The sequence below is a fragment of the Scardinius erythrophthalmus genome, assembly GCF_964197995.2.
Source record: "Scardinius erythrophthalmus genome assembly, chromosome: 6".
NCBI lineage: Eukaryota > Metazoa > Chordata > Actinopteri > Cypriniformes > Leuciscidae > Scardinius > Scardinius erythrophthalmus.
The window spans coordinates 26,002,568-26,029,456 of NC_138226.1; the positions used below are offsets into that span (position 1 = coordinate 26,002,568).

General features: G+C 37.7%; 1 protein-coding gene across 3 annotated transcripts in view; it reads right to left on the bottom strand.

The window, feature by feature from the left end:
* Positions 1-26,889, bottom strand: part of abcb6b (ATP binding cassette subfamily B member 6 (LAN blood group) b) — a 54,980-nt gene that overhangs the window by 13,247 nt on the left and 14,844 nt on the right. For 2 of the 3 annotated variants that reach the window (XR_014030367.1, XM_081368964.1), the window contains exons 14-17: positions 15,118-15,292; positions 14,443-14,555; positions 14,268-14,362; positions 1,621-1,689 (exon numbers count right to left, since the gene is read on the bottom strand). Coding sequence is in view for 2 of the 3 variants with exons in the window: in XM_081368964.1 (XP_081225090.1) it covers positions 1,621-1,689; positions 14,268-14,362; positions 14,443-14,555; positions 15,118-15,292 (452 nt within the window). In the remaining variant the exon portion in view is untranslated. Of the gene's footprint in view, positions 1-1,620; positions 1,690-12,321; positions 13,614-14,267; positions 14,363-14,442; positions 14,556-15,117; positions 15,293-26,889 lie in introns of those variants that run through there. The other variant, XM_081368965.1, reaches the window with a different exon arrangement.

A 26,889-nucleotide genomic window follows, 5' to 3' on the forward strand; every position in this document is an offset into this window, starting at 1 on the left:
AATTCTGACATTGCCAATTAAAATAGGGGATTTGCTTGACTGTAAACTAGACAGAAAACAGCAGCACATGGCATTGCAAAGATGGCTGCCAAAGTGGATTGGCTCACCTAAAAAGGACTTTAGAGCAGTTTAACTTCACAGGGGGCCGGGGAAGCCAAATTAAAGCTTTCCTCTGGCTCCAGAAATCACTTAAAGGCAAGGAAACTCTCAGGACCATTACCATTCTCTTTCTTTTCTTTTCTCAGATTGCTAAAACAGAGTTAGGAGGGTGGGTCTAGGGTCAAGTTTGTTGAGGCATCAATTACTTGGAAGTATGACATCAAAAGTGAAGCATACACAGTATGGGGCACTGAACTCTGGGAATGAGTGTGGAAAATGTTCTCATCATAATGGAAGGTCACACCAGAAGTTTTAAACCGATACCAGGAAGCATTCTGAAAAGCAGATTATTCCCTGTATAAATTAATAACACGGCCAGTTCTTATCCTTCAGGATCCCCACACCTTTTGGTCAAAAAAATATTGCACTTAAAACATAATATATTGAATATATTATTATATTGATATTAAAATATAATAAATGTCTGAATATTTCTTCGCTGAGCAAAAGAAGAATTATAGTCTTTAAAATAATTACATTTCAAGGGCTGAAAACAAAAATCCCTTTAAAAATTCCCTGATACTTCCAGCTTTTCAATGACCATGTGAACCCAGCATCCACCATCCTTGTCAAACCTTTTCCCAGAGATTTCCCAGACCACAAACAGTTTCAGGAAGCAGCCTGTTAAGGGGCAGCACAAGGTGTATCTATTAATTTCTCTATTCTAAAAGCATTAACCCTTCACCTCCCTGAATGGACATTCCCACCTCGCTCTGTTCCTGTGAACCTGGGTATTCTGATACGCTGTTCCTGTGGGTTAAAAGCCTGTGTGGGTCATGTTTACATCGCAGTGTCAGTCAGGGCTGAATGTGCGAGGTGTGGAGTTACATCCCTGACGGCTGTGTGTGTCTTGAGGCCGGTCTGTTGGCTGTAGCTCAAATATCAAAGGGCAGAAGTGAAGGACAGTGAGCACAGGGTTAACATCGGGGCTGAACGGCCAGGATGAATGGAGAAGTCCATTAGTGGGATGCTCTGTGTGTGTGCGTCAGGTTTAAAGGAAGAACTCTCTATGTGTGCGTGTACCACCTGAGGGGCTGCAGCGAGACAGGACACAGCGATCGGCCAGGGCGTGGACCGCTCGGACACTGAGAGACTATATCCTGTCTCTGGGAAGATGAGGACGCACTCAGACGGCCCTCAGGTTAAGACTACAGATTGACTGATAACAAGAACAGCGCCTCTGGGACACACTCAAACACAGATCTTAGGTTTCCCAAGGATGAAGAAGACCCTGTCTGTCCCAACACGTCTTCTATGGTTCACTCTCCACCGAGCCAAAGGAATTTCACTCAATCAGGACAGAGAGGGTGTCACATTTCCTCTTTTATACCGCCCGGGATCTGGCCGTTCGGATTGGGAAAAGGCCAAGCAGAGTCTGTTGTTTGAATTTTTACAGTAGGTTTGTCTCTCAGGAGGACAAATGCACACATACTGGAGGGGACACACACACACACTACTGACCTTCCTCGTTCTGCAATCTGCCCGTCTTGAAGAACGAGGATCTGATCGGAGCTGATGATGGTGGATAACCTGAAAATACAAATTAATGTTGCTGCATTAAATAAAGAATACTAAATCAATCTAACACTCTCAATGCTAATCTTAAAAACACTAATCTAATAACAGTTAAGTGCAATCTTCGCAAACCTCCATACTTTTCCATACTGTACATCATAATGTTGTGATGTCTAAATTCACTGTTATCAATTAAAACATTTTTTATATATATATATATATATATTTACACAAAATAGTATAGAAATGTAATACTGGCAGATTATCGGTTATTAGCCTATATCTGAAAATAAATACGAGCTTATTGGTATCGAACATAATGTTAATATTAGTACATTCCTAATTAATGTGTCATGTTGCAAACAACATATTGAGCTGAGAGTTAACAGTGAGGAGTCAAATGGTGAACTAGCATCACCAAAAGGAATAGCAAAAATAGTTTTCAATCAGATTTCCTGAAAACGGTCTTCAGGCCATAACACACCAAGCCAACAGAAGGCCATCGTTGTCAGACTAGTTCTGCGGTGTGTTCTGCACCAGTGACACTGGCACATGCATGAATTGGTCAGTGAGAGTTCACTCTGATAGGCTGTTCAGCTTAACTAGTGCACGAGAAGAAGAACGGAAGTGACGAAAGCAAATGGTGAGCAAGATTGGTGTGAAAAAGGGCCTGTCCCAATACCCACACTTTCAGCACTTTGACCACTTATCTACTTACAGGGATTGGACAATGAAACTGAAACACCACAATAGACCACAATAATTTATCAGTATAATGTAGTAGAGCCTACTTTTGTGGCCAATACAGCATCAATTCATCTTGGGAATGACAGATACAAGTCCTTCACAGTAGCCAGAGGGAATCTGAGCCATAGAACAGTGGCCAGGTCCCTGGCCAGATGCTGATGGAGGAAAACAATTCCTGCCTTGCTCCTCCAAAATACCCCGAAGTGGCTAAAAATATTTAGATCTGGTGACTGTGGAGGCCATGGGAGATGTTAAACTTCACTTTCACGTTCATCAAAAAGACTTGCTGTGTGGATTGGTGCATTATCATACTGATACATGGCACCCCCTTCAGGGTCCAATGTTTGAACCATTAGGTGCACATGGTCCTCCAGAATGGTTTGGTAGTCCTTGGCAGTGATGCACCCATCAAGCACAGAAGGGAATGCCATGAGATCGCAGCCCAAACCATCACTGATCCACCCCCATGCTTCACTCTGGGTAGCAACAGTCCATGTGTTAAGCCTCTTTGGGGCTTCTCCACACCATAACTCACACCATAACTAGGGGTGGGAGATATTGACAAAAATGAATATCTCGATATTTTTTTCCAATATCTTGATATCGATATTCAGACGATATTTTTGCCATCCTTCAAAGAAATGTGTGCAAACTGGCAAAGAAGGTCCAGTTGGTCTTTTGACTTGCTGCATTTTACCTATGTAGGCTATAAAAGAAACAATAAAGGAGCTAACTAAACAGAATCTGAGGAAGCCCCTATCTTTTTCCACTTACAAAAAAAAAAAAAAAACGGAACTAGGCACCTTTTGCAACAGTGATTATTAAATCAAACAACAATATTGTTGATGATAGATTCAAATATATTTTATTAAATATTTTCAAAACGCTATAAATCCATCCATTTTTTCCCCAAAACGCTATAAATCCATCCATCCCCCCCCCCCAAAAAAAATTGACGGTTTGTCTTTTAAAAAAAGTCTTTTGTCTTTTATTTTTCGTGTTTGCATTTATAAGGAAAAAACAATATTACGTGTCAGTTCTCCATTATGGACGCGAGTGCTCTGAAAGCGGCAAAAAGACTAAAGACTTTCAAACTTTCACAGAGACCTCAAAACAAAAAACACAAAGCCTTTCTTTAAAACGAATTTCGTTTTGTATTAATTGTATCTTAATTTTAATAAATTTTTCATTGACCAATTTCCTGGATTTAATACATTAAAATTAAATATAAATTATTAATTAAAGGCGCCGGTGCTTGAACTGGAGATTATATCATCATGAACCGGACCGTAGCCTACTCGCCTCGCAGGCCTAAAAAATGTGAAATATTTTTACAGAAAGCTGGTTCTAAACAAAACCATCCAAAACTAAATAAAAATATGTAGCCTAATAAATGTGCATTTCTCCGGTGCATTCACTAGCCTACTGCGAAGATCGCGAGTCATAGCCTATCGTCAACTTCATCTTTGCAGCCGACACAGAAATTAGTAAACAATTTAAAATGTCTTATTGCAATATTTTACATATTCATAATCGTTACTGTTGGTGGATCTTTGAGGCAGCTTTTTAGGTTTATGGCGTTTTGGAAAAGAGCTCTTCACGTAACGTTTCACCAAGGCACAGCGGCCCTTCAGCACATAAGAAAAAAATAAGAGAAAAAGCACGGACTTACTAATTACGAAACTTTGATGTGGTTGAACCGGTGAAACAGTCACAAATTCCTCTGCAACTCAAATCTTCTCAATACGAGTTATGAAGGAAGAGAACAGCATTACAGTTTTCAGCGCGTCCTCTGATTGCTGTGTTCTGACCGAAAAAGGGCGTGCAGGAGCACATGCGCAAACGGTTTGTAAAATGTCCTTTTGTAAAATGACATATGATAAAATAAAAATAATTCATATATCATTTTAAAAACGGTTTTGTGCATGTGCTTCTGCGCGCACTATTTCGAATTTACTTATGCGTTTTTGACGACGCGGGACCATGGGCTGGGCCACTTGGAGGTTGCTTCCGCGAATAGTACTGCCCTACAGTATTAAAAATCGCTACATATAATTGTTTAGAAGGTTATTGTGTGCGTTATTTGTTTTCTCTTTAACTTCTTTCAGCTCTTTTCATGTTTGGGGGGTCGGATTGTACAAATTATGAAATATTCGATATCTCAATTTTGCATATCGTCCAGACAACAATTTGGATATTATCGTCTAAACGATATATCGCCCACCTCTAACCATAACTTGCAATATTTTATGTACAGCTGTGTTATTGCTCTGCTAATTCAACCTTCACACTCTGCTCTTACTGACAGAATGTAAAATCAGTAAAGATTGGCCACCAGGCTGCACATATAGGCGTGAAACCTCCAACACTATAATGGCCAGTGTTTCAGTTTCATTGTCCAACCCCTGTACATAAAATATTTCTGGTCTTCGGCCCTAGATTTTAAGTGGGTGTGAAGCCCGCAAGTGTGTAAAACTTTTGATTACCCGATGGGCCACACTTATAGTGTTGTAAAAACGCAAGTCAAGTTTTTACAGAACTTTATTTACAAATTTTGACTTTTATTACTTTGCACTTTAAAATAAACTTCTAAATGTCTGTTGTTCAGTAGTTTCTAAAAAACAGACAACAATTTAATTGTGGTGCTTCTAATTAAGCGAAAAAAAGCAGTTGCATTCATTTTACAAAATACACATATCTGTACCAATAAAATGTGCAACACCAAATTATATGTAATATCTAATTAAATTTTAGCGTACACTGAAAAGTTTTACAATTACAGAACACATGAGTTCCTGTCCTGAACATGATTGATAATGAGATATGCTTAGCTTCAAACACTGCTTTAATGCGGCATTACATACGTGGATTTAGAGTGCATTAAGGGCACTGAGCTTTAGCATTTATCAGACAGGAGATAGTTTTGCATAATTACATGCTAATTTCCTGACACTTTTTTTTTTTTTTTTTTTTTACTGCCACCTGCTGGTATGGAGAGTTACGTCCTCTCATGCTGGCACAGAACACATGTGTTAGTTGGCCACTGACTGTAGTCTTGGCGGTGTGTTCAAGAGCAACTTTTAGGCCTAGATGCAGATGACTGCTTGATTTTGATGTTGATTTAGTGGCTTTGCCTTTTCATTTGTTGGAACAAATGGACAATCCCACCTTAAACTCACGTCATTGGTTGAGTCAGTGATGCTGTGTCATTCTGGTCGGAATGCTCAAAGAAAACTGAGCCACCACAATATTGAGCTCAGCCACAATATTTACAATCTAAAAATAGCTTACTAGTAGCTGTCAACATATAAAGTTAGAAAGGAGAAAGTATTTTAAGAATTTTAGTAAGCTAGGAAGAAGTATTTAACATAAAAAAACGTTAGACCTCAACTTTAAAGAGTACAGACAGGAAGCAGATGACTTACTCTGCTATTAAAGCCTGCTTTTATTCCTGCATCACATCAAAAGTTAATCCTTGTTTGCATCCTGTTCACAAAGCAGAGCGATTCAGCCGGCGTTGTACTGTAAACGCATTCCCTAATTTAAAGCAGCAGCGGCAGCGTCTTTAAGCACTAGATCCCCCTTAATCTAATCCACACACACGGCTTCTTTAATTCACACCCGAAACCTTCTGCAGGTCATCCTCTCAGCTGCCCTTCATCTTCAAACAAAGGAGCGGAGACTTCTTTATTGATCGCTAACCCCAGAACCACCACCCCAAAACAGATCAAAGTGACACCACTGTCTCAGAGGCTGGACAGGATCAAAGCTCGCAGACTCTGATCCTGATGTGTTTACAATTTTCTAAAGAGGAGAGCAATGAGAGACAGAGGGAAAAACATTAGAGAGAAGGAAACAGAGACGCCGGATGGGCAGAGACACTTTCCGAAAGTGACGGCAGTAGTATGAGAGTGGTGGAATGTGACACAGAAAGACAAGGAAAAAAGGTGACCAGCAGAGAGGAAGCGAGTGGGGTGTTTGAATCAATGTCAAACGTGTTCGCTCTTCTCATAAAACACCTATACAAAATAATTCCACACTAATAACTATCAGGCGCACACATGTTTTCTGTTGCAGACATAGCAGACACTATCTGACAGTTATTAAACACCATCCTGTGGAGTGGACTAGAGGTGAAACAATTCCTGGAAAAAAAAATAGCTTGGCACATATTTGTACTGTGGTGACTAACAATGCCTCTTAAAAAAAAAAAATCACTGTAGAATTGAATGAATTAGACAACAAACAAAAATGCAAAAACAGAGTATACCCGGACTGTGTACGCATTGACAAAGATAGCACAAAATATGACAGCTTTAGTGCTCTCAAATATGATGACTTATATTAAATGAATAATAAATGTATATTTCTATAAATACATGTGGATGTAATACATACATGTGTATATTAAATGAACATATGCTAATTTATATTACATTGGGTCTGTAAGGTTTTTAGCGCAATTTTCCACCGGACAAAATTGCGATTGTTAACTCATGATTTCTGTTCTGTCTGTGCGCACCAATCTTGCACTTCTATCTACTCCTCAACCAGACCACCTAGAGACTTCGGGTTTTCGGCATTATGTTAAGGAAGGTCTAATCTCGGGAACGCACAAAAAAAATCCAGGAAAAGATTTACTATCTCTTAGTGTTGTGATCCCATGACGTGAGAAAATTGCGCTAAAACACTCACTGAGTTTTTATTACTTGTTTTAAATGTTTTTGAAAGAAGTCTAGTATGCTCAAGGCTGCCTTTATTTGATCAAAGTAAAAATACAGTAAAAATAATAATATTGTGAAACATTACAATACTACGGAGCCCCTGAGGGGACCTGTGAAAAAAAAAAAAAAAATAGGACTTTCGCGTGCGCACGAGAAACTTTCGGTTTGCATTATAGCGTCATTAATACAAATGTGGAAATATGGATGATGTATATATCATTTATGTTGTTGTTTGACATGTTTTGAAGTGTTTATTTTAGCAAAAATCTCAAGCAAGGTGCTATTAAAGACAAGACTTAGAGGCATATTTTAGTCACAATTCAAATAATTGTATTAACTTTGAATATACTTTGAATAAACTTTGTATTTGTATGTGTATTGATAAAAAATAAACAACAGGCTAATAATCTTCTGCTACTGAGATGAAGGAAACATTTTTTTAAAGAATTAAAGTTCACAAGATTGCTATTTATCTTGATCAAACTGTTCCGTCATCAGCTCTTCCTCAGTTCCGCACTGCAGAATAAAATAGTCATCCTCTGCTGCAGTTGTACGGATTCTTAACGCATTTATTGCAACCACATTTCATCTTTTTCTCATCAAACAACCAGATTAACGAATGCTTCGACACAACCCGTACCGAAGAGCCTAGACAGGTCTTTCTTCTGTATACTGTATACAGGGTGAATGACGACTGTTGGCCTACCATGGTCGCCCTCGTCAGTAAGTTTTAAATAATAATAATAATAATAATAATAATAATAATAATAATAAATTAAGATATAAATCAATATGATTCGTTGTAAATTAAATATTTTAAACAATAGCTACAAAAAGGTAATAATTGACTGTATAGTCCTAACGTTCATGCATGAACTGTCATTCAGACTTACTGTCTAACAACCAGAGAACAGAGAACATCAGAGATATTAAAATACATACTCTTCTGAGTTTTATGATGTAGGCCTTTTTTTTATTAAAATGTATCGGCCTATAATTTATATCTCAAGGATGCGAGCTTGTGCGTGGCGCACTCAGTCATGTTGAGAGGGAAACACGCATTATATAATTAGGCTAGTCTATTCAGAAATAGTGTAAAAGACCTGTAAATAAAATACAACATTAACATTATAAACACTATTAATAACATATAGGCTATGCGTATTTTACTTCCCCATAGCCAAATCCTTAAACGAATGGAATCAGAAAACAACAAGAAATGAAAAATAAGTAACCACTTATAATAATAATAATAATAAATACATAGTAGTCTATAAAAATAGCCCATTGTGTCCTTTATTACAAACAACTTTTAGCCTATTTTAAACGCCAAGCCTAAACGAATTTATTTGAATCGAAACTGAAACTATAGGCTACCGCAAAGTTGGGTTCGCGCATCTTTCGTTCGGTCCAAAGTTTAATACTGAACAGGAATTAATAATCATTTAGGCTAATAATGAACCGGCTGTGATGTCAAGTTAATGGCAGAAGTGAACCGATGTTGTTAATATCGCGATTCGCCGTCGCCATCACTTGAATTTGTTCCTTGAATTTCTTTCTTTTTCAAAGGCATGACATTTTGTAGTCATTTTGAATGTACACAAATAAAAATATACATTTTACTGTTTCGAATGACAGAGTATGAAACAAAGGAACAAATTAGGAACAACTGTTCCCCAACTGAGGAACAAACTAAATGATAATTAATTCCAGGGCTGCGTTTCCCAAAAGCATCGTAAGCCTAATGCCGAGTTCAGACTGCATGATTTTAGCCCCGATTTTGGCTCGCCGACAGGTTTTGAGAAATCGCCGACAAATGCCCGAAATCACAGGCAAATCGGTGCTCGTTCATGCGAGTGACAATCACGCAGTGTGAATGAGCAAAGACGCGATCTGAGAGAATCACCGACGAGTCGCCGACGCTCGTGAGATATTTGGCATGCTAAATATCTGGACCTGTCGGCGATTCCAAATCCTGCTGTGTGAAAGTGTTCTGACTGAAAACTACATCGGCGATGACCGACAGCCAATGAGAGAGCAAGATACAAAGCAGCGGGGAGTTCGGGGAGGAGTTATAGACCACAATATCAGTATTTTAATAGATATATTTACAATTATATCAAACAGAAACAAAGCACAAACATTTGCTTGACCAGCAGCAACAGCAGCACATTGCAAAATTATTTATTTACCCCAAACTCTCTTTGCAGAACACACAGTCCTTGCTCCCCTTGTCTTCCCATCCATTTCCTCACGCATAATGTTTTTCTTTTTCTCCATTTCGCTGCAAATCAGTGCGCAGACAATTTGGATCGCAAGCTTCTTGCAGGCTATCATTTTTAATAACATTTTCAAACTCGCGTGAGAACTGCGGTCTTACGCACGCGGGATTTTGCGTTATTTCCTTATCACTTCTCGCGTGTGTTTGGTTGCGAAACGTAGTTTGCGGGCCAGACAGTAGTTGTCGGCGATTCTTCCTCCTGAAAGTCATGCAGTGTGAAACCTCCTGTCGCCGATGCATCGTGCAGTGTGAACACACCAGCAACTGAATGTTACCCTGGATAGTCATGCAGTGTGAAAAGAACAGTGACCCGACTACTTTGAAAATCGTGCAGTCTGAACTCGGCATAAGTTGATCGTAAAAACGATCGTACGACTGATCTTAATATTACGGTCTGTTTCCCAAAAGCATCGTAGCTTAATAAGTAGCACTTGAAAATCTTCGTAGATCTACGAGTGCTCTGGAGTAATCGTACGTCCGCAAGTGCATCGTAAGAAGACAGATTTATGAGGACACCTGCAGGACAACCGGCAGATTACACCTTTAACTTTATTCAAATGCAATGTGATTATAATATAAGGTTTTGATTGTACTTTATTGTACACTTTATTACTCTTTTTTGTTGTTGGTTAAATTAATGTATAAATTAAATAATTAAAAAGGTCAGAAAAAAATAGAAATAATTTAATCTAATCATTTTAATCAAAATTAAATGAATGAATAAATAAATATATAAAAGAAATCCTTTAAATCTGTTAAAAATTACATATTTGTTTCGCTCTATCTCCTCTAAAAGGACATTAATTTCATCTTTTTGAAAGGTATCTTTTCGTGTTCAGCAATTTTGTCAGTGCCTCCGCCTGTAGGTGCTTTATATATACTTGTCTTGATTGCTAATCCACAACAGATGACAATTATTAGGTTAAACGTTCAGAATACGATTCCATATAAGGTTATATTTCAGCACTTCGCGAATGGACAGCGACTCTTAAGTAGCACGTAGAGCGCGTTCTCGCGCGTTCATGTTAAGTGCATTTTTGGGAAACGCTCGTGGAATTGCTGCGAGCGTTCGTAACTTTGCACGTAGAAAGCGCTCTTAAGAGCTAAGATACATCGTTATCGGGAAACCCGGCCCTGTTCAGTATAAAAACTTTGGACCGAACGAAAGATGCGCAAACCCAACTTTGCGGTATAGTTTCAGTTTCGATTCAAATAAATTTGTTTAGGCTTGGCGTTTAAAATAGGCTAAAAGTTGTTTGTAATAAAGGGCACAATGGGCTATTTTTATAGACTACTATGTATTTATTATTATTATTATTATTATTATTATTATAAGTGGTTAGTTATTTTTCATTTCTCGTTGTTTTCTGATTCCATTCATTTAAGGATTTGGCTATGGGGAAGTAAAATACGCATAGCCTATATGTTATTAATAGTGTTTATAATGTTAATGTTGTATTTTATTTACAGGTCTTTTACACTATTTCTGAATAGACTAGCCTAATAATATAATGCGTGTTTCCCTCTCAACATGACAGTGCGCCACGCACAAGCTCGCATCCTTGAGATATAAATTATAGGCCGATACATTTTAATAAAAAAGGCCTACATCATAAAACTCAGAAGAGTATGTATTTTAATATCTCTGATGTTCTCTGTTCTCTGGTTGTTAGACAGTAAGTCTGAATGACAGTTCATGCATGAACGTTAGGACTATACAGTCAATTACCTTTTTGTAGCTATTGTTTAAAATATTTAATATACAACCAATTATATTGATTTATATCTTAATTTATTATTATTATTATTATTATTATTATTTAAAACTTACTGACGAGGGCGACCATGGTAGGCCAACAGTCGTCATTCACCCTGTATACAGTATACAGAAGAAAGACCTGTCTAGGCTCTTCGGTACGGGTTGTGTCGAAGCATTCGTTAATCTGGTTGTTTGATGAGAAAAAGATGAAATGTGGTTGCAATAAATGCGTTAAGAATCCGTACAACTGCAGCAGAGGATGACTATTTTATTCTGCAGTGCGGAACTGAGGAAGAGCTGATGACGGAACAGTTTGATCAAGATAAATAGCAATCTTGTGAACTTTAATTCTTTAAAAAAATGTTTCCTTCATCTCAGTAGCAGAAGATTATTAGCCTGTTGTTTATTTTTTATCAATACACATACAAATACAAAGTTTATTCAAAGTATATTCAAAGTTAATACAATTATTTGAATTGTGACTAAAATATGCCTCTAAGTCTTGTCTTTAATAGCACCTTGCTTGAGATTTTTGCTAAAATAAACACTTCAAAACATGTCAAACAACAACATAAATGATATATACATCATCCATATTTCTACATTTGTATTAATGACGCTATAACGCAAACCTAAAGTTTCTCGTGCGCACGAGAAACTATCGCGTGCGCACGCGAAAGTTTCTCACGCCCACGCGAAAGTTTCTCGTGCGCACGCGATAGTTTCTCGTGCCCACGCGATAGTTTCTCGTGCGCACGCGATAGTTTCTCGTGCGCACGCGAAAGTTTCTCGTGCGCACGCGATAGTTTCTCGTGCGCACGCGAAAGTTTCTCGTGCGCACGCGAAAGTCCTATTTTTTTTTTTTTTTTACACAGGTCCCCTCAGGGGCTCCGTACAATTCAAAATAGCCGTTTTTCATATGAATATATTTTAAAATGTAATTTATTCCTGTGATGGCAAAACTGAATTTTCAGCATCATTACTCCAGTCTTCAGTCAGTGTCACATGATCCTTCAGAAATAATTCTAATATGATGATTTGCTGCTGAAGAAATCTTTTTTTTTTCTATTATTTTCAATGTTGAAAACAGGTGTGCTGCTTAATATATATATATATATTTTTTTTTTTTTTTTTTTCAGGATTCTTTGTAAAATTAATCATGTCTTTGCTGTCACTTTTGGTCAATTTAATGTGTCCTTGCTAAATAAAAGTAGTAATTTTTTTTTTATCTTACTGACCCCAACCGTTTGAACGGTAATGTATTTGAAGACGTACATTATGTCATAACTCCTTAATATCCATTAATATAAAAGTGTTGCAGGACATTCCAAATAAACGCATTTTGTCAAGTGAAGTGAACTCCCTAACATACATCTTGATGGATGACAGCACTAAATACAAGTGTAAAGAGATTTTGTGGTCAGATCACTGAAACCACATCCTAAGGTGGTCATACACACATGTAATATCACATCTGTGGTGCAAACACTAATTGACAGCGAAGGACCGCCTGCTCACCTGTCAACCATTCACTGCTCTGAACAGATGTTTTAAATGTTGCCGGCTAAGTGCGGCTTTATAGGACAACCAGCTGAGTGAAAAATTTGATAAGCGTATACATTTGCATTGACAAGACTAAGCAGAACTTCTTCAGTATGTCTAAAATCAACGTGCAGTCTGATGTACAACACAGGTGCGGAAGTTTATCTAATAAACTTCACTATTTTTCAATTAAGCTGCTTTCATTTAATAAAAAAGTTAATGTGCACAAAATATTTTGGGTTTCAAAGTCGTGGCAAAAAACCGAGAACTGCTGTAGAGTGTAGAGTAACGGTACTGTTAAATGTTTCATAAAATCAAGAGAAAAAAATGCAATATACCCTCTCTTTTAAGCTTGCAGATATTAAAAACACATTTCATTGACCACACCACAAACACATAGGTGTGAACTATGAGCTCAGCTTGTATGTCACGAACAGCTTTATTTCATTTGGGAAACAGCTGCTTGCTATTGTTTGGATTATCCTTCATACACCTTTCATTTCTTTGGGCTAGGGTGTTATTCTGAAGACACTGGGTTTAAGGACAAATAGATCAATTTAATTAATGCTAGAGATGTGGCCCAGATGGCCCAACAAAAGCTTTTATCAATACATGATGTTATCTGAGGGATACAGCCTTGAATTCAGAGCAGTAGACAATATATTTCAGGGCCTGGACATAGTGGAGCATCAGGACAGATATAAAGGTGTGGTCACATTAGTGAAATGTCTACAAATTTTCCATTGTCATTAGTGTAGCGATGCATGTAGCAAAGCACTTTCAAACCAAGCAGCTCTTCTGTTGGTCAACGTGTTCGTGTGACCATCTTGAACCTTTTGCGAAACTTTTTCATCCTCATGCAAATTCCTGATCACGTAGATTCTTACTGAAATTAAATAAAAATTCACTGAACATTGGTAAATGTGACCGCACCTTATTTCTTTTGTCTGATAGAAACATGACTTCCATCGGTAGCGCTGGGAGTAAAGATGAACAAATAACTATAAAGCAAACCAAACATAAACCAATAAAATAACTATAACAGTAACTATATTAGCATCCACATCAGCGGACGATATTTTTTCTTTATTCTAAGCGCGCACTGCAGTTTTGCCGTCTGCCACTTGAAATGCTTGAGCTCTTAAAGCAGGATGGATTCTGATTGGCTGCCAATGTTTTTAATCAGTTGTAAAAGTGATTTCAATTAGATAGTTTCTGCGCCGCTATCGTTATAGTAGTGGTGTGGACTCTGCTATTCTTTTATATTCAGAATGATTTTTAGAACTATATATTTATTATTATCATTATAGTTATCATCCATGGTGTGAACAGGCCTTAACCAACCAAAACTAACAAAGAAACTTAACTGCATTGACAAGAATGTAACAAGTCCCTAGAAGTTGCCCCTGTGGTATTTTACACCCTTATTTGTAAAAATATTAAATTAAAGAAATGTACAGCTCCATGAAACAGTTTAATGGTTTTAAAAGTAATTTAATAACTTTAGGTTATAGAGGAAATTAAAAAGAATTAGACCTACCTGTGTGCCACGACGAGAGTGGTGTGGTTGGCACACACCTTAGCAAGAGAAGCCTGAATGTTACGCTCCGTTTGACTGTCTAAAGCAGATGTGGCCTGAAAGTAAAATATGCGAAGCAGAATTGAGCACATACCAACATCATAAATTGTCAATCTTCAAGAGAGCCTTTACTCACTTCATCAAGCAAAATGATGCGAGGGGATTTCAGGATTGTGCGAGCGATGGCCACTCTCTGTTTCTCTCCACCACTCAACTTCAGACCCCTTTCACCCACTTCAGTATTATATCCTATCAATAATAACCCAAGGATTGTTCAGGGAAAAAATAACATTTTGTCATCATTTACACACCCTCAAGTTATTACAATACTATATGATTTAATCTTCCAAAACTGCAATCATTTATGTACACTACCGTTCAAATGTTTGGGGTCAGAAAGATGAATACTTTTATTCAGCAAGGATGGATAAAATTGATCAAAAGTGACAGTAAAGACATTCATAGTGTTATAAAAGATTTCGAATTCAAATAAATTATGTTCTTGCTGTGCTGAACATAGATTCTTTAAGGGAATCCTGGATAAAAAAATAACAATAATTAAGATTAAAAATATTAAGCTGGTTTTCAACATTGATAATAACAAGAAATGTTTCTTGGGCACCAATTCATCAAAAACATTAAAAAATCTTACTGACCCAAAACTTTTGAATGGCAGTGTATGCATTCCAAGGATGTACCTATGCTTTGGCTGCATCAAAAAAATTGAGCAATTTCCAATGTAATGCTGCTATTCTGTGAACAAGCAAAATAAATGACTAAATCTAGCTATGAAAATGTAGCAGTCCTCTACCGTCTGGAAGGGATAATATCTTATGGTGGATATCAGCAGCCACTGCAGCCTCTTCCACTTCCTGGTCACTTGCAGAGATGCGTCCGTAGCGAATGTTTTCACGGATGTTGTCATTGAAAAGGACGGTGTCCTGAGGAACTACACCAATGTAGGATCGGAGGGAGTTCTGTCTCACCTGCATGTATGAAGATGAACAAGCCAAGAAAGGTATAAGTCATTCAAATAAAGTACTTGTTAATCAACTAGAAATTCTGAGTTATTACACTTGCATATGCAAGTGATTGAGGCATTTTGTTTAGATATTTGCATGTAGTTTTCTAGTTATCATCTTCACACAAAGACCATCTCTAGCTTTACGCAGACCTACATTGTAACAACAGGTGAATCGTGGATAGGTGGGGCTCGAACTTTAAAGTATTTCACCACCTGAGGGTTTGGAGGTCTCCACTGCCTTTGAAAGTTAAGGAGCCAGGTGCTGATGGGCTATGAAGGGGTCCCAAGCTCTGAAGATCTGAAACCCCAATTATAAAGCAGGGTGACAATCTTCACATGCTGCCTGTTATTGGGAGGGGTGCGGCGATAGACCCCTGCCGAGATCCAAAGCCTGGCAAACTCTGTGAGGCAGTGCCAGCTGACATCAAGGGTTTCGAACAGAATAAAGAGGAGCAGAGACAAGACAAAGTAGGTCTGGAATGGGCACAAATTTTAAGGAAGCGCTAAGCTGACTCCCTTTCAGCAATATATCAAGAGTCCCAATGCGGAGACGGTCTACGTCGTTTCCATCTGAATAACATTTTGATATGTTTCTGCTTTAGAGTAAGTAAAATATACTGGCAGCGGCACTGTTTGACAATGTTGACATTTTATATCCTAACAAATTTACAACCATAATTTGCAAAAATGATTAAAAAGGAAGAAGCAACACAAAGCCAGATTAGAAATGATCTTCCTCTTGTATGGTTCTCAAACTTTTCACCACTTTTTATAAGGGTGTGTTCACACTTGTAGTTCGGTTCGGACCAAAAAAAAAATAAAAAAAAGCGTTCACATTGGAATTTTTTATTCCAAACCTCAAGGCATAACGATATGTTCACAACCTGATTGGTCGCATGTTATTAAGTATATTTCGCGACGGAACTTACCGAATATCCAAAACAATGCTGTGTACCGGGCTAAATGTGCTCAATGTATGTACATATAATGGTGTTTTGGCCATCTGAAAACTCGTGAAGAGCTTATAAAATGTGTGAAGGAGTCAAAACAGCAGCAGGAATCCCTCCGTCACACACACATGAAGATCTGCTGCGAGGAGAAGCGGTTTGGATGCCTGTACCGAACTGTGATGGGCAACATTGCAAATATGATGAGAAAAAACAGGTATGCATGAGCATTCTGTCCTTTTTAGGGTTCCATCTTGTAACATCATGTCCTGTTTTCGGTTAATTTATATGTCCTTGGTCCGTGTTGCGTTCAGTAATGCGTTCAGCAGTTCAGAAGTGAACCGAGACCCATCTTTTTAGCGGTATCAGTCTGCTTGTTTGGTTCGCACCAGGGTTCAGATGGTAGCGTTCACACTAATTCAAATGAGCCGCACTAACATAACAATCGCACCAGGGTTCGTTTTAAGAGTGAACACACACTAAATCAGATCATCCAAATAATGTTTCATACTTTGATTAATACCAATATATATATTAAATCCTTTAACTCTTAAAGCTCAGCCCAGAAATCATTATCGATACACTGTGCTAAATCTAGCGTTTTCAGTCAAAAGCAGGCCACTTTTAAAGCTTGTGTCAAGGGCAAATACACATCTATATCGTGACTGGTCTGATCATACCCATCCACATTTTGCATTGCAGAAGAACGAATGCTGATTATATATTAAATCAGGGTTGTTCAATATAAGTTTCCAAAGGTCTAGTCTCTCTATTTTCTATCCCAGCGGAGGTCCGGAGTCAGCTATAAAATTCCATGTGGACAGCAGCAGTACTTTGAAAAAGAAAAATCCGGAGTGTTCAAAATAGTCATCCAGGATGAGGATGTTGGTGCCAAAGCGTTGGGGTGTCTGAGAATTTCTCTCCAAAAATATTCAAATGCAAAAGCAAGAAAATGGGGCTTTGAAGCCGTAACTATCAGAGGGAATGTCAAGGCATCTTATCTGAAGAATAAACAGAAAAATGCAGACATAAAGTCTCTACAAATCAATATTCAATTAAGGGAGATTATCCATACAGATTAGATCTTGTGGCAATGAGGTCATAGCACAGGTATCACCAAACCAATGATTGTCTCAGCTTGATAGTTATGAACTTGTGATAACATCTAATATGTTCTCTGTGTCCTAATGTCCCACAAGAGCCTTGGCTGTTATACTGCAATTAACTAAAGCTGTTTAGTGAATCAATGATCAAAGATGTTTCAGATGATTATTAAATCATTTGGGAAATGTACTTTGATTCACCATAATACCATGACAATGTGAATGCATACAAGTGGAGGAGGGAGAGTTCAGACTTTTAGACAACAAGCAATTAAGTCTGAAAAAAGACCACCCAACCCAACTCTAACACTAGTGTCTGCTGTAGTTTACCCTAAACTAAGCCAATTTTTCTAAGACCCAATGTGCATAAATCAGCCTTTGAATGGCTTTTTTATAGTCTATATTTGTGTATGCATATTAAGCTGGGATAGGAAAATAATTTAACATTTTAAAATTACACACTTCAGCTTCAGATTTAGTCTGTGCAGCTTAGAGAAAAGTTTTTTTCTTTTGAACTCAGCTCAGAAAAACGACCCCAAAAAAACTCAATAAATGTACAAACAGAATCGAACGAACTGCTGTAAGAAAAACTGACCGTAATCTTACCCACAACAGGGGAAACACAAAATTATTCTTAGATCACATTAAAGAAAAGCCCCCGTCTCAAAGCGCTGATAATAACAGAGCGAGAGAGAGCGAGAGAGAGCGAGAGAGAGAGCAGAGCGTGTGGTGCTCTGGCTGTTCAGTCGACCATTAATCCATGTGGCGAGTGGAACCAGCCTCAGTGTTTTCACTTCAAACGCCTGACGAATTAGATCTCCCTTTGAAGTTTGCTTTTTTGTTTTTTTCTTTTGTTTATTTTTCGCCTGTTTTTTTAGTGCGCTTAATTCGCCATCTTTCCATTCCTTCTTCCCATTCATTTGGCTCTTAAAAAAAGTCAATGTCCTTAATTTATGAACTAATTAACATCAGACTGGGCCGGGTGAGAGAGGGCTTACTGCAGCCATGTGAAACACAAATTGTTTCCCAGGTCTTTATGGGAGAGTAGCATCTGTCCCCTCACAATACAACTTTCATCCTAAGAGACGGCACTTTCGCTCTGGTTTCCGGTCCTATTTGCAACAGTATTCTCAATCATTTTGAGAAAAAAGAATTTAAAAAAGTGAAAGTAGTCAGCACGTTTATGCCATTGAAGTTAAAAGAAAATAAAAAAGTCTAAGATTTGACAAGATTGGCACAATTATACATTACAATATTTTGGAAAAACTGCACTTTTAGTGAAAGTCCATCCTCTCACGCATGATTAAGACATTTATTTTCATTGTCATTTAGATATTGACTGTATTTGAGTATCTTTTCCTTCTTGCGATCATAAATGCCATTTTTGAAACTGATTCAGGTTAAAATCAGGTTGCTATCAGGGACGAACATTATACTCTCTCTTCAGACAGACTCAGTAAAATACAACAGTAGTGAGTGACTAGTCAAGTGATTCTACCACTAGTCACAGATCACATACTGTAAATTCAGTTGCACTTGTTCTATATGCTGACAGGAGATAAGGTGTGCTGGTATATTTGTGTGTTCTGAGTGTAAAAGTCCAATATATTTGGAATTACATCAAGTGAAAATGAGAGTGATTTGCGCTCCCAATATAGCATGTAAGCAAACTACACTTTTAAGGGAACTTTTAAAACATACAAGCCAAAACTGTTGCAAACTGCTCAGAGACCCTGGGGCCTCTAAATGCCGCCCAGAGGCTCATAGAAAATAAAAGCGAGTAAGACATTTGTTTTGTACCATTTATGACAATCAATGGCAATACGCAAGTTTCCATTACACAGGACACACTCTTCTATAGTTGCCCACCATGCTAAAGCTGCAAAGTGTATCATTTATATAAGATAAATAATATTTTTATTTGTCGACTAGTAAAAATGAGTATTCATGCAGGCCCTAATACACCAGGACCTACAGTGCCCTCCACAATTATTGAACCCCCTGGTAAATATGATCAAAATTGGCTGTAAAAAATAAATCTGCATCGATTATCCTTGTGATCTTTCATTCAAAAAATGTGCAAAATTCTAACCTTTCATTGAAGTAAAAGAATTGAAAGTGGGGGGAAATCACATTATGAAATAAATGTTTTTCTCCAAAACACGTTGGCCACAATTATTGAAAACCTTTTATTAAATACTTTTTGCAATCTCCTTTTGCCAAGATAACAGCTCTGAGTCTTCTCCTATAATGCCTGATGAGTTTGGAGAATAACTGACAAGAGATCAGAGACCATTCCTCCACACAGAATCTCTCCAGATCCTTCAGATTCCCAGATCCATGTTGGTGCTTCTCCTCTTCAGTTCAGCCCACTCATCAGGTCAGGGGACTGGGACGGTCATGGCAGAAGCTTCATTTTGTGTTCCGCAACAAATTTTTGTTTTGATTTTGATGTTTGTTTTGGATCGTTGTCCTGATGGAAGATCCAACCACGGCCCATTATAAGATTTCTAGCAGAAGGCATCAGGTTTTGATTTTTTATCTGTTGATATTTGATAGAATCCACAATGCCATGTATCTGAACAAGAAGTCCAGGACCTCCAGCAGAAAAATATGCCCACAACATTAAAGATCCAATGGTATATTAAATTGTACACATGGGGTACTTTTTATCCTTGTGTTCACCAAACCCATCTAGTGTGTTTGCTGCCAAAAAGCTCTGTTTTAGTCTCATCTGACCACAGAACCATGTGTTGTTTGAAGATCCAGTGGTGTCTGACAATTAAATTTGCTGGAATTTGTTTTTGGAGGAGCGAGGAGGTTTTTTTTTTAAACCCTCCCAAAAAACATGTGGGGATGTAGGGGTTGTTTGATAATTTTTTTTTAGGCTTTCTGACCCTTAGACTCAACTAATCTCTGCAATTCTCCATCTGTGATCCTTGGAGAGTCTTTGGCCACTCAAACTTTCATACTCGCCGTGCATTAAGACAGTATAGACACACGTCCTCTTCCTGGCAGATTCATAACATCTTTAGTTGGTTATAACTTCTTAATTATTGCCCTGATGGTCAAAATGGGGATGTTCAATTCTTTAGCTATTGTCTTACAGCCACTTTCTAGTTTGTGATGCTCAACAATCTTTTGCTACGCATCAGAACTGTATTCTGTGGTTTTACTCATTGTGATGGATGATTAAGGGGATTTGGCCTTTGTGTTTCCTCATATTTAAACTCCTGTGAAACACGAAGTCATAGCTGGACAGTTTCATTTTCCTAGTCACCCTGGTGTACTAAAAAAGGTAAATATTAATGGGAATATACTTCAGAGATATTTTACTCGTAAAAAATTCTAGGGGTTTCAATAATTGTGGCCAACATGTTTTGGAGAAAAACATTTATTTCATAATGTGATTTCCCCCCACTTTCAATTCTTTTACTTCAATGAAAGGTTAAAATTTTGCACATTTTTTGAATGAAAGATCACAAGGATAATCGATGCAGATTTATTTTTTACAGCCAATTTTGATCATATTTACCAGGGGGTTCAATAATTGTGGAGGGCACTGTACATTTCAAGTCACTAAATGGTACTAATTCTTTAAATTGCACATTGTTTAGATGTTGCCTTTTATTAGAGTTGTACAAAATAAGAAAAATGAGGCACATATTAGTGTGAACCTCTGACTACTGTGCATGTCAAAAGCAGTTACAGTGCACCATTTCTTATTCCATGAAATATATAATAGTTCAACTACTTAATGTGTAGCTAGAAACATAATTTTCTAGTTTATTTGTGACACAAAGTAAACTGCTTATGTGTTTCACATGGCACAGCACGTCTAGACCCTCAGACGGGAAAAACAGGCCATATCAGATGCTCAAATATGAGAGAAACCCAAGCAAAACTGTGATATGCAAAACATAAAACATGCTACAATTGAATCCACTTGCCGAGAAGCAGACACAAGTATTGTTCTGCATATCCGACCAGATGTGCGCACAAATCAGGGCTGCAACCGTTTACTTGAAAGGCACAAAAAAAAGGCTGGGAGGGAACTACCCATGTGCTCCTAACCTGGACCAAATGTACGCAAAACATCTTGTTTACACGAACCTCCACATGCTGCTCTGTTTAACACTTCACAGGATTGTTATAGACTCCAGTCTCTTCTCCTCTGCAATCCACTAAGTCAGACGCAACATCAATGAAGCACACTGCCTCAGAAATACAGAGGTTCAGCGGGGGCAAGGGGTCGTTCTCTTTCAGTCTCCTTTTCAGCCTTTCAGTCTCCTTTCAGTCTTCTGTTTCTTACTCCAGTTAAATGTTATAATGTTACGTGCAAAGAAGACAATGCCACAGACAGAAAAATGTACAGACTGCTGAAACTGGAAATGTCTCTGGCGACCTCTTGCCTTCAGTTATCAACTACAACAGAATCAATAACCTACTTTTATGAAGTGTTCCATATAGTGAAGTATGACAGAAGGACAGCTGGATCACAGCATGAAGAGTCATCAAAGTTTTACTGCTCCAGCTGTAAAAATCGAATGGTTTTCAATCAATAAGGCTGGATTCTAGTACTCTAAAACAACATTTTAAAATTGTTTTTGCTAATTAAACTTTTACACTTTAAAGGTATAAATAGTATTTCTGAGGAATATATGTTTACAATGATGTACAAAGTAGTTTTATTCTAAACAGAGCGGGATGCTCTGGGAGACGCCATGTTGAAATCACTTGACCAGTCGTGCTATTCAATTTACAGTTACTACTACTACTAATAACAATAATAATAATATATTCACTTAATTAAGCACAAACCATATACATAAAAGTATAGCTTTGCATTATCGCTTCACTAGGTTTGCATGTTTTGCTAACCACAACGACTTGAAGCTCCTCTGCCACAGATCAAGAAAAGCAACCAGACGCAAACCAGCATGACCAAAAAACCAAAACAATACACTTCAATTGAACCCAAAAATATCCATAATATGAATGTATATTGTATGAGATGGAAAGAACAAATGAAATGACAAACAAGTAATAAAAACTCAGTGAGTGTTTTAGTGCAATTTTCTCACCTCATTGGATCACAACACTAAGAGATAGTAAATCTTTTCCTGGATTTTGTGCGTTCCCGAGATTAGACCTTCCTTAACATAATGCCGAAAACCCGAAGTCTCTAGGTGGTCTGGTTGAGGAGTAGATAGAAGTGCAAGATTGGTGCGCACAGACAGAACAGAAATCATGAGTTAACAAGCGCAATTTTGTCCGGTGGAAAATTGTGCTAAAAAAGATAGACAGCCGAAAACACATTTCATGTATATAGGCCAGAAGTGTCAGCAAAAGTTTTCTGAGAGGAACAAGTGCCAGTGAAAACCCCCCAAAAAATTCAAATTTAATGAGTGCACTGGAAAGTGAACCGGAAATTATTGGTGACGGAGAAAAAGAATGGTAGAAGAACATGTTGCAGGCTGAACTCAAACCCATATCATCCATATGAGCACCATGAGCTCGACAAACAACCAAGAATACATATTACCAAATTCTCTTACAACACTTTAAAAAATATATATTTATACCAAAAAGGTTGGGTTGGTAAGATTTTTTTTAAATGTTTTTGAAAGAAGTCTCTTATGCTCAACAAGGGATTATTTATTTGCTCAAAAACACAGTAAAAGCAGTAAAATTGTGAAATAATATTACAATTTAATATAACTGTTTTCTATTTGAATATATTTTAAAATGTAATTTATTCTTGTGATGGCAAAGCTGAATTTTCAGCATAATTACTCCAGTCTTCAGTGTCACATAATCCTTCAGAAATCATTCAAATATGCTGATTTGCTGCTGAAGAAACATTTCTTAATATTATCGATACTGAAGACAGGAAACTGATTTTTGTCAAGATTCTTTGATGATTAGAAGGTTCAAAAGAACAGCACTAATATAAAATGGAAATATGTTTAACATAAATATATTTACTATTAGTTTTGATAAATTGAATGCATCCTTGCTGAATAAAAGTAGTAATTTCTTTAAACAAAAATCTTCCTGGCCTTTTGAATGGTAGTCTAACTCTAATAACCTATACAAAACACCCAATGGATTAATATCAAAAGAACTAAAGGATGTCTTCTCACAAGGTGCTCTTATAAAGTGCTAGAACATAACCTACGGCAATTAACCACCTTCTTCTTCAAGCACGCTGTTGGCATGACAGAAACAGGTTAATCACGAGCAGTGCTGTCTGTCAGGTGCATGACGTATGTGTGTGTGTGTGTGCGAGCGCAACAGAACATGTGGCCCGTCAGCTGTCAGTGTGGTGTCTGTGTTTCTCTGCTCCCATCGCTTACAAGATCAATGAGCCCCAGCGGGCGCCCCCCACTCCACCCTCCCTAAAACACGCTGGCAAACAACTTACATTTCCTACCATCAAAAGCCAATTCTAATTCCTTTGAAAAGAAACAGTTACGACCCTCAAAGATTCTTATTCGGAAAAGTTCCGCATTTTGACAAAGCTTTCATGCGAGTCGTTATTAGCGCACTACAATCTTTTCCGTTCCCCCTGCCTTACGCCCGACCACTTCATTTGTTCTCTCAATCTTGCTTGCGTTTGAGCCGTTTGTTTGTTTTACGAGTCAGGAAACTCAGAGAGAAGGAATGCACTTGTGCATTTATTTCAATGACAACATTCATAAAGCAACACTCATTCAGCTGTGAAGTCGATGAGGAATAGCTCTGATATTTCTGAGTCATATTTTCCCCCCGTCATCTGACAGATGAATTCACGTCTCACATGCAGCTTTCACAGACACGAGGGAGTCAATGCTGCACGGAGAAGGTGGAATCAGTGACAAGCACCAGAATGAACAGCCTTGAGGAATCCACTCCATCAAAGGCCTTGGGATTCTATTATTTCCATCAAAGTGCTTACCTGAGAAAATGTGCATGAAGAATGACCAACAGATGTTTCTTGCTAAGAGTGTGCGTGTCTGTATCCTGTGACTGATCTGTAGAATATAACAAGATTTGTTGCACAACTGCTTGGTCATGATGACAACTACTTGTATTTTCACTTCTAAAGTTACAGGGACTCTATGAAATACTACCTTATATAAAACCCATAACTTTAAGAGTTTCTCCTGCATTTTAAAGAGGACAAGTCTAAATTAATTGTTATAATTTATTCAATTTATAACTTTTTGTGGTAACACGTTATTTTGATGGTCCCTTTTGAACATTCTGCTGACTATGTAACTTTGCAACTACATGTCAACTAACTCTCATTAGAGTATTAGTAGACTGTCTGCTTAATATCTGATAACTCTTTATTGTGATGGTCCTCCAACAGACACTATACTGACTATAAGTAACTTTGCAACTACATGTCAACTTATTCTAACCCTAACCCTACCAGTCTACTAATACTCTACTAATACTCTAATGAGAGTTAGACATGTAGGTGCAATGTTACTTCTAGACAACAGAATGTGTTAAAGGGACCATCAAAATAAAGTGAAACCCTTTTTGTCCCTGCACAAAAGCCTGTAGTCTACGTGGATATCACGAGCCAAGTCCTGTTAGATTTGTCTTGTTCATAGGCTATTTTATTAAATTCCCACACAAGCAACATTTTGTATGTTAGTGCCTTGTTGCATTTGTCACAGAAGGCTCAAGGAATGCTTTTTTAGTCACTGTCGCAAACAGCAAAAACATTTGGATGTTCTCAAAATATTGAGAACAACCAACTCTGCGCCTGTAAATTATTAGTTCTTTGTCGCACAATAGACGGATAACATTCGTTACCTTAAATTATTTTGTAACTTTTCTTACATTTTTAGACAAATGTATATTTTGCTGGAGTCCCACAAGTCATTCATTTCTCCAAAAGAACTGTCTGATTCATCTAATCTTTAGTTAGTGAAATGTTATTTTTATTTAGCATTGTCTTTCGCTGACCAACAGGCCATTTTAAGGCATTTTCATCAAACTTTGGCTGTCATAGTAGCAATGCAAACTTATGTAGGTTCACTATGCGTGAGACTTCATCAATAAATGTTTTTCCCACTCTTCGTTTATTAGATCTTCTTGTTTCGACACCTGACCTAACAACCCATCGCACAAAAAAACGGACATCAAATATGATATAATCGTTCAGACTGAGACGAACATTTTCAAAGCACCTAAAAAAACAATATTGATTTTTGATGCATGTCTGAACAAGTCCCAAGAGCCAAAGAGTGCATCTCAGTCAAAAAAACATATCTAATAGTTAGTTTCACAGTACAGTACTTGGCGAAAGATCTATTCATTTGCCAGCTCATGCTTTAGGAGTCCAAATGCTAATGTTCCAGTGAGTTTAATGAGTTGGATCTGGCCAGTAGTGAGAGGGATGAGATGCTGAACTGATGACAGCTGCTCTATAAAAGTAAATCTCCCCTCATGCCTGTACTGTGAGAAAGCGCTCACTCCCTATGAGAGTACTGGCACGCTGATCTACCTCATGCTTCTTGCTGCGCTCCAAACACATTAACGCAGCAGGAATGTTTGGCCATCGTGCGCAAGTGTGAAGGCGGTTGTTTGAATGCTGGGTTGTGGTTCATGGATTTGACATGATACTGGAGAGGCTGTGAATGCGTGTGTAGGAGAGGACGAGAGAGATTTACTTGTCGGCAGTACTTCCTCCATGTAAATGCCAAACCACAGCTTCCATTTCCAAATGATTTCTGAAGACTGGAGTAATTGCTGCTGAAAATTCAGCTTTGCCATTACAGGAATAAATTAAAATATGTTAAAAATAGAAAAGAGTTACAGTAAATGCAGTCTTGGTGAGTATAAGAGACTTCTTTCAAAAATCATTTAAAAAAAAATCAATCAATGAATGGTAATGTTCATGCAAGTACATTAAATAAATAAATAGATTGTTACAGAAAATTACTGTCATGTAATGGCCAGTTACTAAAACATTTCTGACATTAAAATTATATTCTATAAATTCAAAATAAACGGCCAAAATCAACTTTTTTAAATGCTAAAACTGAATTTTGGCCCATGAAAACTGATATTAACTTTCAGATTTGCTACAGATTACATTTAACAGTGTTATTAAACGACCAGTAAAGACTGATTAGGTCCTAGAGTGTTAGGTGAATGTTAACACAAATAACCTAAATATAAATTAAAAGAACACTAATATTGGATGATCAGATTGGATTACCAGGTTGCATGTAAACAGTTTATGAATGCATCTCATTATAAACAACTACTCGTTACCGTTCCCCCTCCCCCTCCCTTCTATATTATAAATATTTGCTATATCATGTCATGCTGCATGAGTAAAGGTAACGCAACCTTCTGTCCTGGTCTGGATCAGACCAGCAGTCCAGAAGTGAATCTAGCAGTTGTGAGCAGAGACCAGCTCTGTGCAAGAGGCCACCGTCTCCCTCAGGACACTGGAGTAAAAGCAGCTTACAGCTCCATATTCATTATTTACGTCTCTCTCA